The sequence below is a fragment of the Monodon monoceros genome, unplaced genomic scaffold, assembly GCF_005190385.1.
Source record: "Monodon monoceros isolate NGI ecotype Baffin Bay Population unplaced genomic scaffold, NGI_Narwhal_1 Super_Scaffold_18, whole genome shotgun sequence".
NCBI classification, from domain to species: Eukaryota; Metazoa; Chordata; class Mammalia; order Artiodactyla; family Monodontidae; genus Monodon; species Monodon monoceros.
This window is the reverse complement of record NW_021703774.1, coordinates 173,150,416-173,166,590: the sequence shown is the minus strand read 5'-3', so window position 1 is coordinate 173,166,590 and position 16,175 is coordinate 173,150,416. Positions and strand designations below refer to the sequence as shown.

The window sequence follows — 16,175 nt, the reverse complement described above, 5'->3', positions numbered from 1 at the left end:
TGCGGAGCACAGGCTCTGGACGTGCAGGCTCAGCGGCCATGGCTCACGGGCCTAGCCACTCCGTGGCATGTGGGATCTTCCCGGACCGGGGCACGAACCCGTGTCCCCTGCATCGGCAGGCAGACTCTCAACCACTGCGCCACCAGGGAAGCCCCCAGGCACTATTTTAAGTTTACTCATTTAATACAACAGCCTCTGAAGTAGGTACTACCATTATCCCCAATTTGCAGATGAAGCCCAAGGATGTGAAGTAACTTGTCCAAGATCACATAGCTCCTGCAGAACTGAAAATTGAGCCCCGGCAATCTGGTGCCAGAATCCACGCACTTAATCATCAGACTATCTTACTGCTCTATGTGTGCGATGCGTCGCTCATCGGCAGATGTACTGTACACCTACTATGTGCCAAGCACCGTGCTGGGAACCATTTGTTTAGTGGTGAGAGAATTTGAAAGTCCTGAGCTCATGAGCTCCTAGAATACATATAACAGCCGATGGAGACGGAGTTCTGAATCAGCATTTTACAATGCAAATTTAGGGAAAATAAATGATTAAACATTCATGGTACCCTATTTAATGCAGCTGGAAGGGGCTCAGGAAACCTGCAGTGTCCTTGCCTTATTTATGGTGAGGGCAGTGGGACGAGAGAAGAGGATAAGACTGTGGACTCAGAAGCCAGGCTGCTCATAATCAAATCTGGGCTCTACCACCTCCCAGCAGTTCAACCTCTGACAAAGTCCTCTCACCTCCGGGATACTCTTCCCTCATATGTAAAATGGGGGTAACCCACCTCCGAGGGCAGGGCACCTAGGGCACAGCCAGGAGCAAGTCAGCGCTCCGTGTTAACCAAGGGGCAAGAGGGCCTTCTCGGCGCAATGCTGACGCCTGGTGGCCAGTTTACATGCCAGCTCTTCATCCTGTGAAAATAGTCCCAACCAATCACAGTTGACCCTTGAAAAAGAGGTGGGTGGGTAGGGGTGCTGATCCCCACTTTCCCCCTCCCGCAGCTGAAAATCTGCGTATAATTTATAGTGGGCCCTCCAAGTGTGTGGTTTGGCACACAAAGATTCGACCCACCACGGATCGTGTAGTGCCGTAGCATTTACTACTGAGAAAAACCCTTGTGCAAGTGGACCCGTGCACTTCAAACCCGTGTTGTTCAGAAGGTCAGTGTGCGTCCATTTTCTGTAACGTAATACCTCAGCCCTGGACTTCTCTCTTCAGATCCTAAAGGGTTAGGGTATTCTGCACGTGTCACTGGAATAATGCTCTTTCAGCCTGGGAAGCAGCTGCTTTAAAGTGAGATGCCTTGCAAGGTAAAAAGCACAGACGCTGCCTGGGAAATAATTGTTACTGCTTCTTGAACACTTATGTGAGGCAATTTAAACCTCACAACTGCTCTGCGAGGCTGGTCCTATGATCCCCACTTTATAAATGAGGGAACTGAGTCTTGGAGGGGTTCTGACTTGCTCAGGGTCACCAAGCTTGTGAGAGGGGCTGGGCTCTGAACCCAAGGCCTGGTCCGAGGGCTGGAGTTTGTTTAAAAATGCAGAATACAGGGCTTCCCTGGTGGCGCAGTGGTTAAGAACCCGCCTGCCAATGCAGGAGACACGGGTTCGAGCCCTGGTCCGGGAAGATCACACATGCCGCGGAGCAACTAAGCCCGTGTGCCACAACTACTGAGCCTGCGCTCTAAAACCTGCGAGCCACAACTACTGAAGCCCGTGTGCCACAACTACTGAAGCCCGCGCACGCCTATAGCCCATGCTCTGCAACAAAAGCCCATGCACTGCAACGAAGAGTAGGCCCCACTCACCGCAACTAGAGAAAGCCCGCGTGCAGCAATGAAGACCAGCATAGCCAAAAAAAAAAATGCAGAATACAGAAATATATAAAGTGAAAAATTTGAGTGCCTTTATCTGCCTTCTCTTCAACCCATTGCTCAGAGTTTAACTGTATTTGTCATGTATCCTCGCAGCTCTTTTTCTATTCCTTTCAAATATCCCACATGCCCATATAGATGCATATGCTCTTTTCTTTAAAAAAAAAACCAAAAATAAGATTGTTCTGTACATACTAGTCTGCAAGCTGTTTTCTTTCACGTAACGTCCTAGAGGGCCTCATTCTATAAATTGGCAATTTAAATGCCTTAGAGTTTAGTGTTTCCAAGAACCCTTCATAAATCATTCTGAAGAATAAAAACCTTAGATTGTGCAACGAACCACTCCCTAATAACTTTGCATGTTGAACCTCTGCCTCCTCAGCCCCCAGCAGTTCGGCGTCAGCTGAGATGTGGGGTAGCTGCGGGGTCAGGAGTCAAAAGGCACTCCTGTGTGATTCTTCGCCTGCGGTCTCTCTCTCCCTTATCTCTGACTTCCACCAGAGAGGTAGTAAGAGGGAGGGTGCCTGTATATTCTTCCAATTAAGCACAAATAAACTCTGAGCATCCTTCTTTTCTTTGGTAGTTTCATTCATCAGGAAAGCCAGATGATTTTAACATGCAGTGAGAAGGTGCTGGAATAGAGGAAAAGACTGGGATGTGATAAGGCCTCTAGGGGCTCTCAACGTGAGTTAAAAATAAACACAGCACTAAACTGTGAAAGAAGTGTGAGGAGGTCCAAAAATATGATTTTCCTCTTGATGACTGCGATAAGGCTTTAGAAAATACACAGGTTTCCCCCTTCCTGAAAGTTCACGTTCCACCACTTTGCTTTTATGAAAGCCCTGCGTTAGTACCTGCTTTTGCTAACCGAAAGAAATCCAAAGAGAATTTTCATTTTTACGAGAAAAAAGCCGTTGCCATACTAATGTAGAACTTCATAAAAGTGCAGTGGCTTAGTGCAAACTTTCAAAAGCAGGGGATACCTGTACATATATCTAAGTCAAATTTCTTTAAAAAAAATCGGGGGGGCCTCTACTTTGTCAGGACTCACGGAGATGCTGAGAGTCAGATGCTCAACAAACATTCAGTGAACACCCACCGTGCACCCGGCTCTGGGGCTCTCACTGGAACTCTGCGAGCTGGGCACTCAGGTCTGCACCTCACAACTGATTCCAACACAGTACATTCTGTTGTTTTGTTTTTGTTTTTTTTTACAATGCATTCTTTCAACTTTGATTCAGTAAGTGTTTACTATGTGCCAGGCCAGCAGTGTGCTAGAGCCAGTTCCTACAGTGAGAGTTGATTTCTAAATTTTCAGGACTACTGAAAACCAGAAACAAACACAGCCATTATTAAGTTCCATAAATTTGGGCTTAAATAAATTGTATTAAAAATAAAGGTAGTGGGGCTTCCCTGGTGGCGCAGTGGTTGAGAGTCCGCCTGCCGATGCAGGGGACACAGGTTCGTGCCCCGGCTGGGCCCGTGAGCCATGGCCGCTGGGCCTGTGCGTCCATTGCACATTTTTCTATCATCTACGTTCTTGACGTTATTTCCACCTATTGTGTCTGACTGGTGGGTGTGCAGCATCTCTTCTCTGTGTGAGACCGTGCCCCACAGGGTTAACAGAAATCCTTGAGTGTGTCCTACGGAACAGCAGATAAGGGAACCGGCTGTTAGAAACCCCTCTGCTTGCAGCCTCCTTTACTGATGAAGCCTGCTTATTTGTTTGTTCTTCCATTCTCTAACTGCATCCCCACCAAGCTTCACATAGCCTAGGTAATGTATCACCAGACTTCTAAACTACTCTTATAGATAATGCTTCTGACGTATGGGTCACTATAGTAACAGGGGGCTTGTTTTTGTGAACTTTGGAGTTGGCTCCTGCCCAGTTCAGACCAGCTAAAACTAGTTCGGACCACCGACCCTACAACTGCGCCTGCGCAGAACACTGACGGCCTCACCTTTTCCCTGTCTCCGATCACCCTTCCCCACACCTAAGACCACCCTGCTTCTTTATCCCATAAATATCTCAGGCCTTTGGCCTTCTGGTACGCGGGCCTGAGATTTGTTCTCGTCTCCTTCCATGAGGACCTCGTCAACAAACTCTCTGCTGCCAACTTGTGTCTCCGTGTTTGGCCTGCTGCTCCGGGGGCGGGGCGGGGCACACAAACCTGGTTTGGTAACAAATGCTGAGTTCAGTTTCCTCATATTGGTGGCTTGAAATCGGCCATGGTGGGAGTATTTACACCAAGGAAATCTACAGATCTACGAATTAATTCCTTGTTGACTGTTTACTTAAGGAAGTGAGTGGGGAATATGTTAATAATGCGGATTAAACTTGAATGTGTATGGTGTCTGCAGCCTTTATTACCTCACGAATAGCACAAGTTGAGGAAATAACTCTTCCAGTACTTGACACAATTATTCGACTCAGCAGAGAAGTTCCTTACTCATGTCATCAACGTGTGAGTGACGCTCCAGAGGAGGAAAGTAACTGAAGAAAGTCTGGAAGCGGTGAAGAGCCAACGCTGGGTTTCACTTTACTTTTTTTTTTTTTTTATTTTTTTGGCCGCGCAGCACAGTATGCAGGATCTTGTTAGTTCCCTGGCCAGGGATGGAGCCTGCGCCCCTGCAGTGGAAGCGTGGAGTCTTAACCACTGGACCCCCAGGGAAGTCCCCTATTTCACTTAACTCTTAACGTAAAAGAAAATCAGCCAACATTCGGGTCATAGCTATATTCCTTTGGCAATGGCAATGGGGTGAGCAACTTATTCGCTTAAGGGGATAGAAATCAAACATTTATCCGTGGTCTGACTTTGTGACACTACAGAATTAGAAAAACCCACACTGGATTTTGCAAGGCACACCAAGGTTACAGCCGCATGTAACTTACAATACAGAGTTGTGTACAGTTGTCCCTTTTTTCTCTCTCTCTCTCTCTCTCTCCCTCCCCGCCCCCCCCCCACCCCCACCCCGGGAGCCGGTGCTGCCCACTGTGCTCCGCGCAGAGCTGGCTCTGGGGTCCCCGGGGAGCTCGGCTTGGGCGGGGCGGGAGCAGATAGGCTGCGAGGCGCCCTTCCCAGAGCCACCGCTAGGGGCCGATAGCGAGGCAGGCGGCAGCTTCGCGCTTTGGCCCCCCGTGCGGCCCGTCGCCCGGCGCCGCGGCGGGAAAATCCGACTGGGCCTTCCCGGCCACCGCCACTTTCTGTCATCGCGCGCCTGCCAGGATCCGCCCGCGGTGATGATGGAGGAGGAGGAGGGGGCCGAGGAGCAGCAGCGATTCTCTTACCAACAGGTACCGGAGAATGCAGTCTTGGCTGGGCTGGGGAAGGACGGCGTCTAGATTGTGCAGGGGAGAAAAAGGCCCTGCCTCCCCCCGCCCTCGCCTTCGTGCCGGGGTCGGAGGGCGAGCTCGGGCCTGCGCGGGCCGGCTCGGGCCGGCTCCGGCCGCCTGGCGCCTGCGCTTAGGCCGGCTCGGCTGCCGCGGGGGGTGCTGGGAGGCGGTTTCTATGGTATCGCGGATTGGAGCGTGCGGGCGGCGGCGCAAGAAAGGGGAGTCCGTGGAAGTTCCTGCGGTGCTCCGCGGAATCCGGCGGCCGGGGCCCCTCTGGCTTTGGGGCAGCCTCAGTCTCCTCGGACAGGGTCGTTGTGAGGCGCCTGGCACGCGGCACAAGCTCGAAAATGTTGGCTCCCGTAACCCGTACGCTCTCCGTCTTGCCCGCGAAGAGACAAGCCTCAGACCCTGGTGCAAACCCCCAGGCCATCCGGCTCCCGAGCCCATCGGATGTGGGTTCGAATCTCGACTCCGCCTGGAGGATTGTGTTGACTCTGCCCAAACTCAGTTTTCCTAGATGGAAAATCGGGTAATAACCAGTTCTCGGGATAGTTACGAGTATCCAGTCCTTTAGTCAGCACCGGAATAAATACCGCGTGGCAGAGTCGTGAGAACAGTGTTGTGAAGAGGTGAAAACCAAGAACCAGGGTGGCAACCTCAGAGAGGATTAACCGAAGAGACACGGGAATGAGCTTCTAAGGTTCAGACGCTGTTTACCCACTCCCTTCCTTTATTTTGAAGTTTAAGCCTTCAAGAAAAAGTTGCAAGAATAATGTGCAAAAATAATGTATTCATCACCCCTATGCCCCTCACCTCGATTCACCGGTTAACGTTTTGCTGTATTTGCTCCCTTGCTCCTTTTTTCGGAATTATTTGAGAATTAAATACACTTGACACTTCACCTTTAAATTTTAATACTTCAGCATGCTTCTCCCAAGAACAAGGGCCTTCTGTGACATAATCTCTGATCACACTCAGGAAGTTTGATACTGATAAAATACTATGATCTAATGTCAGTCCATATTCAATTTCTACCAGTTGTCCAAGAGATGTTCTTTTTTTTCTTTTTATTTATTTATTTTTGGCTGCATTGGGTCTTTGTTGCTGCGTGCGGGCTTTCTCTAGTTGCGGCGAGCGGGGGCTACTCTTTGTTGCAGTTTGTGGGCTTCTCACTGCAGTGGCTTCTCTTGTTGCGGAGCACGGGCTCTAGGTGCGCGGGCTTCAGTAGTTGTGGCACAGGAGCAGGTGGGATCTTCCTGGACCAGGACTCGAACCCGTGTCTCCTGCATTGGCAGGTGGATTCTTAACCACTGCGCCACCAGGGAAGCCCCCAAAGATGTTCTTTAGTGGTCTTTTTTCTTCATCCAGGATCCAGTCAGGGATTATGCCTTGCATCAAGTGGTCCTGGCTCCGGTCTTCCCTGGAAGGGTTCTCCACCTTCTTTGTGTTTCATGACATTGGTGGTTTCCAGGAGTCCATTCATGGCACGGGTGTGGTGGGAGATAATCTCTTTGAGAGCAGGGACTGTCCTTTTCAGTTTTGTGTTCTCAGCCCCTAGTACAGAGCGTGGCTCTCAATAGACAGCGCTTACTGAGTAAGTGAGTGAGGCTGCAAAGATGGACTGAGAAATTTGAACCTTGTTCTCTATGCAGTGGTGAGCGGGGGGAGGATCCAGCCATTCACTCAGCCAGCTGTTCTTGCCACTAGGTGGACAGCTGTGAACAACACTTGAAGGGTCCTGCCCTCGAGGAGTTTAGAGTCTAGAGATTAAGCCTCTCAGTGTTCAGCATCGAAGAAGGCACTTAGCCCGTTCCAGGAGGTGGGGGGGAGGGGCCGGCAGAGAAAACTTCTGGAGCAGTCGGAAGGATCCCTGTCCTGTTCCCCTGCCCCTAACCTCACCTCTACACATACCTACAAAAGATCCCTTGGAGGGTTTTTATCCCTCCCAGGGTGGTGGTCTCTTTGTCTCCTCCCACCAATGCCCTCTACTTACCTACTCTTGTGACATCTGAAACTAAGGAACGTAGGTCCCTTGCTTATCTGCCTGGTCTCTACTCTGGGGTCCTGGACTTGTGTTTTTGCAGTTCCTCCTCATCTTGCTTCTACCATGAACACTTGCTGGTAGAGTTGATACTGTCTTGGGTTCAGCTGTCACCATGTCCACTTCAGCTCTGTTTCCAGCACAGGTGGAGCCCACAGAGGGCTCAGCAAGTTTATTCACATGAGACGGAGACCTTGGCTTAGCTTGTTTGGCTTCTTTACTCCTCCGCATGGGTAGAGGTATGTTTTCCAGTACCTGGAAGGGTTGCTGAGGAGCAGTGAGGGTCCTGTTGAGGTGGGCTAGCAAACCAGCAAATCAGAGGAGGGTCCGATGTAGCCTCATGAGCCTTTCCCTTGTTGTCCTGATCATTCGTCCTGTCTCATGCAGGACAGGGGTTGGCAAGGACTTGAAGCACAGGGATGGGATCCTTTTGCATTTGCTTGATTAACCCCCATATGGGGGCAGAAATCCCTGTCTTTTTTCATTGTGTTGCCCAGACACCTAGCACATGCCTTCACGCAGTAGGCACTTGGCACATAAATGTGGAATAACAGTAAAGTCACATAGATGCCTCCCAAGTACCAGTCTGCCTTCATTCCCTGCTGAATTGCCATCATAATTCCTTACCTTTACTTGACCTAAATCATAACCATTAACATTAAAGTAATGTTTCTACAAGTCACACTCCAGAGGGCCCCATTAATTTTTTAGTACAGTTGAAAACTCACTCGGCCATTATGGAAAGTGCTGAAGGAATTAGGGTGAGCAGACCCTCTCCTTGATCTTAATTTTTTAAGATGTGGAAAGCTCTTATTTGCAGTCTTACCCACGAAGTGTTTTGATTTTGCTTCAGAGGCTAAAGGCAGCGGTTCACTACACTGTTGGCTGTCTTTGTGAGGAAGTTGCGTCGGACAAAGAGATGCAGTTCAGCAAACAAACCATTGCAGCGATTTCGGAGATGACTTTTCAACAGTGCGGTATGCAGCCACGGTCTTCCTGTAGACGTATAGAAAGCCCAGAGGTTGATTTGCCTGGGAGAAATGTGCGGGGCTGGGGTGCCGTGGCATGTCTTACCAGCAGACAGAGAACATTATCATTGGACACCGTTCGTGAAATGTTTCTTTTATTGGCCGTAAGATTCAGATAGCTTATGGAAAGAACTATTTTTTTTTCTTTCTATTACCCTAACACGGGGGCATCAGCACCTTTATTTTATTGTGCTTTAAACTGCCGGGAACATTAGACATAAATTTCATTGCTTTGTAACTTTTTTATATCACCCACAGTTTGACAGTTGAACTTGCAGCCTTGGTGTTTGCTTGACTTCAGAGGAGATTAATGTCCTCCTAAGCCCTAACTCGTAGCAAAATTTAAAGTTAGGGATAGCTTCTAGGAAGGAAAGGTGTAGCCACAATTACCAAAGGCTTGTAATGAAGGGTGGAAGGGGCCAGGGAGGCAAGGAGGTCATAATGAATCCAGTGATGGACCTGCCTGAAGGGCCTCCTCTCACCTTTAAAAGGATTTGTTGTATTAGTCACTGTACTTACTGTAGACACTGAGATTTCACTTTTCTCCCTCTGAAATAAGATTGAGATGGGGGGTGGATTTCCCTGGTGGGCCAGTGGTTAAGATTCTGTGCTTCCAAAGCAGGGGGCACGGGTTCGATTCCTGGTCGGGGAACTAAGATCCCACATGCCATGCAGCACTGCTGAAAAAAAATTGCTATAGGGTAGCTAAAGCACATCTCTTTTTCTCTTTCAGAAAATTTTGCCAAAGACCTTGAAATGTTTGCAAGGTGGGTAAAGAGCTTGATTGTGGGATCTTTGTTTGTTTACATGCTATTGATACGCCCCATCTGGTGGTGAATTTCAGGAGAGCTTTAGCTTTTTTTTTCCCCTGTGTTTTGTGGATGCTCAATCTCCAATCATGATTCTGTAAGAATGTAACATCTGCTTTAATCACTGTCCATTCAGACTTGATTTGGCATTTTTTGAAGCTTTCCAAGTATTTTTTGTTAACGGAACCAGGGTTATTCAGTTCCAGGTTAAAAAGGTATGAATCATGTCTCCAGGACTCTGTGCACAGTGTGTGTGCTTTTAAGGCCATTTCTGCAGGTGGTGAAGTGCTGGGGCGTGAGGCTGGGCGCCCGGGCTGGGCTGTTTCGTGCTCCGCGGGGAAGCTTGCAGGTGTCGGGATAATACAGCCCCACGGCCCGTCAGCCCTGCATTTGCTGAGCTTGTTACAAGTGAGACACACGCTCCTTGAAAAGTGTGTGACTTACTTTCAGCTGGTAAAGTGTTAGCTTTTAAAGGTGATTTATGCTCCTCTCTTCAATTAGTACTGCAGGTAATTGAAAACAATTGCAACGAATTGCTTTCATGAAGCAATTTGAATGAGGAAGGCCTGAAAGGGCCAAAGCTTTCTAATTTGCTCCCACTTCTGATTTGGTGCCAGCCTCTCCCACACCCCATACTTTTCACCTTGCTCCTGTTAGCTCTTTTTTTTCTCCGATGAATATTCTGAATGAATTAAAGCAGTAGGTTCTCAGAGGGCAGGCTCTAAATCTTTCCTGTTCCTGTGTATGAGTCCCTAAAAACCGCTTAGCATCTTCAACTTGGCCAGAAGGGATAAGGATAATGTATGGGATACTGATAGTTTATATGGCTTATCATTGTTAATTCAGGTGGTTGCCCCTTACCTGTGCCTCGTGCCCACCCCCACTCTCAGTCTCCTGTGAAATACACTTACTACCTTTACTTGCCATTTCTTTTCTTCTTCTTTTTTTTTTTGAATATGAGCCCTTTATACTACAGAGGAAGACACAAAAATGTAAATAAGTAAACAGTGGTTATTTGATTTGAACATAGAGTTTATCAGTACAGATCACCTCAGCACTATTGACATTTTGGACTGGATAATTCCTTGTTCTGGTGGTGGCTGTCCTGTGCATTTTAGTGTGTTTAGTGGCACCCCTGGCCTCTACCCACTAGATGCCTGTAGCAAGCCCTCAGGTGTGAGTTTCCTTGCTACTTCTGTGTTAGTTGTGGGAAAAGACAATGAAAAACTTTAAATACTTCTAAATACTAGGAGTAAAAATGAAATTAGGGGACTTCCCTGGTGGTCCAGTGGTTAAGACTCCGCTCTCCCAATGCAGGGGGCCTAGGTTCGATCCCTGCTCAGGGAACTAGATCCCACATGCCGCAACTAAAAGATCCTGCACATGGCAACGAAGATCCAGCGTGCCACAACTAAGACCCGGCACAGCCAAAAAAAAAAAACCTACAGAGATTTTAAAAAATTTAAAAAGAAATAAAATTAGAACTATTTAGCATTGTAACACATTAAGCTTTCAGGTACTCTGTGTTTTTTATAGGTTTTTTTTTAATAGTCATCGTGCTGTACATTACATTCCCATGATTGTCTTTTTATTTTATTTTATTTTATTTATTTGGTTGTGCCGTGTCTTAGTTGCAGCAGGCATGCTCCTAAGTTGTGGCTCATGGGCTCTTTAGTGGTGGCACGTGTGCTCCTTAGTTGTGGCATGTGAATTCTTAGTTGCGGCACGCATGTGGGATCTACTTCCCTGACCAGGGATCAAACCCGGGACCCGAGCATTGGGAGTGCGGAGTCTCCACCACTGCGCCACCAGGGGGGTCCCTGTGTTTTTTATAGTTACGTTAAGTCTTTTTGCTGGGCACTGGGGCAGAGTGGTGTGTGGGTATCACTTAGACTGTCAGCTCCACAAGGAAGGTCGTCATCTTTTGAGTAAAGGAGTCTGTGTAAAGGCTGTCAGCCTATGTTCTCTGAGTGAGGCTTTACTAGGAGATGCCGCCTCTTCTGCGGTGCTCACATGGGTGCACCAGGGCTCCTCAGACGTCCTCCCAAGGACCCTGAGCGAACACAGGCACAGATTTTCTTTGAAGACTCATCCGTTGTCTTAATTTTACATTCGTTTTCAAAATAGTCCAGTTTGCTCTCATATAAAAAATCCTGTTTTAAAGTTTATCACTGAATAACATTGATGCTCCCAGAAGGTCAACTTTATCCTGTGGTTTTGAGTTTTCCCTGTCACATAGTCCCTGCCCTTAGAACTACTATATGATTACCCCAGTTTGAGAAGTCTGAAATACATACTGTTTCAGGTTGACTATATATTAAATAGTCTTTGCAGGCTGGGAACCTAACCAGTGTTTGTAACATTGTTTCTATGAAATAAAATGCATTTAAATTGTAAATACTATAAACTCAAGTCATCTGTAAACTTTGGAAGATCATCTCCCAATTTAAGTTGTGAATTTCCCTTATTTAGCTTTGAAATCTCTAGTCACTTAATATTGTTAACATGTTAAAGATGAAACATTTTGAAGAAGATCGATATTCTACGGTAAATAAATTCTAGGGACATTTTGGGAATAATCTTTGAAACCTGTGTTGCTAAAAGTGTTATATGAAAATCCCTTTGTTACGTTCCCTAGAGTAATTTTCTGGAGCCAGAGGTTTGATTTAGGAGAATCTCTGATGTGCAGTGGCTGGCATAGGATATACCTACTCTTCCATCTGGGAAAGTGGTAACATTAAAACATGGTGCAGAGGGGACTTCTCTGGTGGTCCAGTGGCCAGGGCTCCACGCTCCCAATGCAGGGGGCCCAGGTTTGATCCCTGGTCGGGAAACTGGATTCCACATGCCACAACTAAGAGTTGGCACGCTGCAACTATGAGTTGGCGTGCCGCAATGAAGATCCCGTGTGCCGCAACTAAGACCCGGCACAGCCAAGTAAGTAAATAAATAAATATTTTTAAAAAATAATAAAGAATATGGTGCAGAGAAACCAGATGACAAGCTGAGTGGTAGAGACGATCGACTCTGCTGTTTCCTAAATGCTTCTCGTGAACAGATGAGCTAATCTTAACTCTGTGAATAGTTCAGCGTGCTGCTTCCTCTTACCTGCTCCTTGTATGGCACTTTACCAAGGCGGTAGTACCGCCAGAGCAGCCTGATCGTGTGATAGAGATGAAGGCCACGGTGTGTCCATGGCACCTAATGTCCCGCACCCAGGGAACCTGTGGATTGGCTTCATACTTTGTGGCTGCTATTTTAGCACCTTTTTAAAAAAATTTGTTTATTTTATTTATTTATTTTTGGCTGCCTTGGGTCTTCGTTGCTGCGTGAAGCCTTTTCCTAGTTGCGGCGAGCCAGCTTCCATTGTGGTGGCTTCTCGTTGCAGAGCACAGGCTCTAGGCGCGCGGGCTCTAGAGCACGGGCTCAGCAGTTGTAGCGTGTGGGCTTAGTTGCTCTGCGGCATGTGGGATCTTCCCGGACCAGGGCTCGAACTCGTGTCCCCTGTTTTGGCAGGTGGATTCTTAACCACTGTGCCACCAGGGAAGTCCTCTGTCACCTTCTGTCTGACTTTTTTCCCCCTTTCCTCTGTTCTGGTCCTTGCAGGTGGCTAGTTAGAAGTTATCTTCTGACATGGGTATTATATCAGGACAGGCAGGTACTGTCAATCATGATGAGATGGCACGTGATATTTTCACACTTGGCAGGATGTGAAAGACTAACGGCCAAATTATGGAGTATAATTTATGGGATTTTATCTTTAACTCAACAGTGAGGACTTACTATGTGCTGGCCACTTGGATAGTTATTAAGGATACAAAGATTCCTCCTTATTCCTACTTACGAAGTTCCTACTTATTTTTGGAGGAAGTTAGAAATGGCAAGAAAGGGTGTAATTTAGAGTAATAAATTATTGAATAGAGCTTATTATCTCAAATTACCTTTTAAAGCAGACAAAGGAGGACTGGAACAAGAACTTGAGTCCATGTTGTGAGCAAGAAACAGACTCCAGTTGAAAGGATGTTCTTTGTTCTAACTGGGCTATTGTCGGGGGAATGCGTTATCTCCTAGTTGGGAAATGGGATATTAGGAGACACCTGCACAAGCTTTTTCCTGTATTGTAGCCTTTGGAGAAGAGCTTTAGGACCTTGGTGTAAGTGAAGCCATGCTTCATGGAAAGTCTCTGTTCTGCTGTTTAGCGTCTGCTTAAGCAGAGACGATCTTGGTATCGCGAGCTCTGTGTCATTCTCTTTTCACTGAAGGTGCTTCACTGACCTTCTTGCTTTTTGTATGGTGGTCTCTGTGTCCATTGTGACCAAGCAGGCCATTCGGGAAGGGTTTAACGCCCCTCACTCCTTTCCCTGCTCGTATTCTCGAAGCACGCTGGCCCTCAGGTGGAGGTGGACAGATGGGCTTCTGCTTTCTCTCAGTCTCTTTATTTAGTTGGTATCTTGGCTCGTCACTTCACTCATTTTTGTGTCACTGTTGCTTAATGACCTTAATCTGAAAAGATGAGCTACTTAGAGATCCTTGCTGGTGTGAAGTCTGGCCATGAACTTTTGTGTTTCATCAAAACTTTAAATAATACCAAACATTTTGGTGAATTGTTTCTGCCCTTTCTACAGACATGCGAAAAGAAGCACCATTAACACTGAAGATGTGAAGCTCTTAGCCAGGAGGAGTAATTCACTGGTGAGAGATGAATTTCTTTCCTCACTCCCCTTTCCCATCAGAATACATTATTCCCAGTTAATCACTTGCAGCCATGAAGTGATTCCCCAGGGCACCTTGCATTAAAAACGAGAGATGCTTGAACCATTCAGACCTGCCCGTAATTTATAGGCTTTCTTTCATTATGATGGATCTTACTAAGCCAATTTGAAATTTTCTAATCACTGCTCTCTGGATTCATAATTTGCCTTTTTTGTAATATCTCAAAACTTTGGTCCCATGTTTCATTTGGAGCATGATGTCAGAGACAGGTCACAGGCCAGAGTGTATGGGGATAGTTTCGTTATGGTGCCCACAGTTCTGTTGGGCCAGGTATGGAAAGAGTATCTGTACATCTGGGATGTGCAGGAAATTGAGCACATTGTCTGTCTTTTCAAAGAAGTCTAGACATCATCTTGACCAAGCCCTCATTTTACAGGTGATGCTGTGATCCCAGGCTAGTAGCTGTGGCCGATGGCAGATCCAGGACACCTGTGAGGTTTCCTGACTTAGTCTGATCCTAGCAGTTAAAATACTTCACGTTCCTCCCCAGAATGTGAGCTCCACGAGGGCAGGGATTTTTGTCCCCTTCTTCTCTGCTCCATCTGCCGTGCCTACAATAGGGCCTGGCCCACAGTAGGTGCTCACGAGTAGTTGCTGAATGAATGAACTTGTGTAGCACTTGGCAGTTTACACAGGACTTTCATTGATAATATTTTACATATATTATTTAAAGCTCACAACTACCCTCTGAGGGTTTTCAATAACATGACTAGATAGCCCCATTTTACAGGCTAGGCTACTGGAGTTAAGTAACTTCCCAAAGTTAAATAGGAAGTTTTCTGGTTGACAGCTGAACCTTAACCTTTGAACCCTGAATCTAGTGCTGTTTCCACTGGGCTGTTTTCTATCTCTGCTCTTCTAATATTATTTGTCCAAAGTTTAAGTCAGGGTTAAGGATGATATGGTTCCTAAGTAAAATAGCTCAGGCGCCTGTGGTGCCGTGTATCAGTGGAAAAGACATTTCTCTCTCCTCATAAATCCTCTGTCATAACTCTTACTTGGTCAGCTTCAGTGAGCAATTTCCACCTTTTGCCAAGGAATCGTCAATGCAAGTCATCTTAGACTATTAATTGGGTGCATATTTGTCTACTTTAGAATGTTGTTTTTATTTTGGATTCTTAATTTTTTTATCTGACAGAAACTTATTACTGAAGAGTTGCAGCTAAATTTGTGCATTAGACTAAATCTTCCCTGAGGGCAGGGACCTTGTCTTATTTCCCTTGTATCTCTAGTATCTGGTACACAGTAGTTGCTCAGTAATTTTAGTTGGATAAATTTAGGGGCATGTTGACTATATGTGTGCTTTGTAGAGTATATTTCTGATTGGCATGCCTTCTGTAAGCTACAAGTTTTAATTCTTTTGATTTTTCAAGGAACTCCTACCTGTTTGGTAGGATATGTAGCAGGGAGTTGACTTCTGAAGTTGATTCCTTCTTCCAGAAAAAATTTGAAGCTGTGTTTTTACTCTAAGGAATGTAACCCAGGGTGGGAGTGGTTGGGAAACGGTGTAGATTTTTTTCTCCCCTTAGGCTTATAAATGGCTTTACAACCAGATAAAAATGTAATTAAAAACATTTTTTTATAGCTAAAATACATCACAGAGAAAAATGAAGACATCGCTCAGTTTAACCTGGAACGAAAAGCAAAGAAGAAAAAGAAGTTAGAGGATGAAAACAAAAATTCAGTGGAGCCAGCAGAGGCTGGTGTAGTGGAAAGTGAGAATTAAAGTCTGTCGCCATTTGGAAAAAGCAGCCTTCAGGTAGAGCCACTAAAAACATGTATTGCCAACAAAGGGTTTTGAAAGGATTAAGTGGAGATTACCAAAAAAAAAAAAAAGGCTTGGGGGCTTTTTGTACTGTATTCTCCAAGTCACTGACTGCAAAAGGTGGTTTAAAAGAGAACTGGAAACTCTTAAGCAAAATACTCCCATGTCTTACTGAAGCACATGAAAAAAGTGTGTTTGAATGGTATATATTGGAAATTGTATCTATTGCAGTTAATAAAATTTTGTTAGCAATTACATATCGTTGACTTTTTCAAGCAAAAATCATAGTTATTTTTTCATTCTTTTATATAATTTTTTAGGCTGACAGTCCCTGAAAGATGAATAAAGCTATATTTATTTAGGCCTTTTTTTTTTTTTTTTTTTGGTTGCACTGCGTGGCATGCAGGATCTCAGTTCCCTGACCAGGGATTGAACCCAGGCCATGGCAGTGAAAGTGCCGAGTTCTAACCACTGGACCACCAGGGAACTCCCTATTTAGTTCTTTTGATTACAAATATTGTTTTTAAAATTAATTTATTTATT

The 16,175-nt window shown here is 46.1% G+C and overlaps 1 protein-coding gene across 1 annotated transcript; it reads left to right on the top strand.

Moving 5' to 3' along the window:
* Window positions 1-5,030: 5,030 nt before the first annotated feature.
* On the top strand, window positions 5,031-15,720 carry LOC114899745 (centromere protein S). The gene is made up of 5 exons (XM_029230765.1): window positions 5,031-5,177; window positions 8,111-8,234; window positions 9,019-9,052; window positions 13,720-13,786; window positions 15,453-15,720. The coding sequence occupies exons 1-5, from the start codon at window positions 5,124-5,126 to the stop codon at window positions 15,591-15,593; spliced, it is 420 nt and encodes a 139-aa protein (XP_029086598.1). The 5' UTR covers window positions 5,031-5,123; the 3' UTR covers window positions 15,594-15,720.
* Window positions 15,721-16,175: the final 455 nt, after the last annotated feature.

What these genes read in the sequence shown, in the direction of transcription:
- LOC114899745 (XM_029230765.1), top strand. Translation starts at nt 5,124, where the DNA reads ATGATGGAGGAGGAGGAGGGGGCCGAGGAGCAGCAGCGATTCTCTTAC. An exon ending in AGCGATTCTCTTACCAACAG is followed by an intron (nt 5,178 to 8,110) that starts GTACCGGAGAAT and finishes ATTTTGCTTCAG; the next exon opens with AGGCTAAAGGCAGCGGTTCA. An exon ending in GATGACTTTTCAACAGTGCG is followed by an intron (nt 8,235 to 9,018) that starts GTATGCAGCCAC and finishes TTTCTCTTTCAG; the next exon opens with AAAATTTTGCCAAAGACCTT.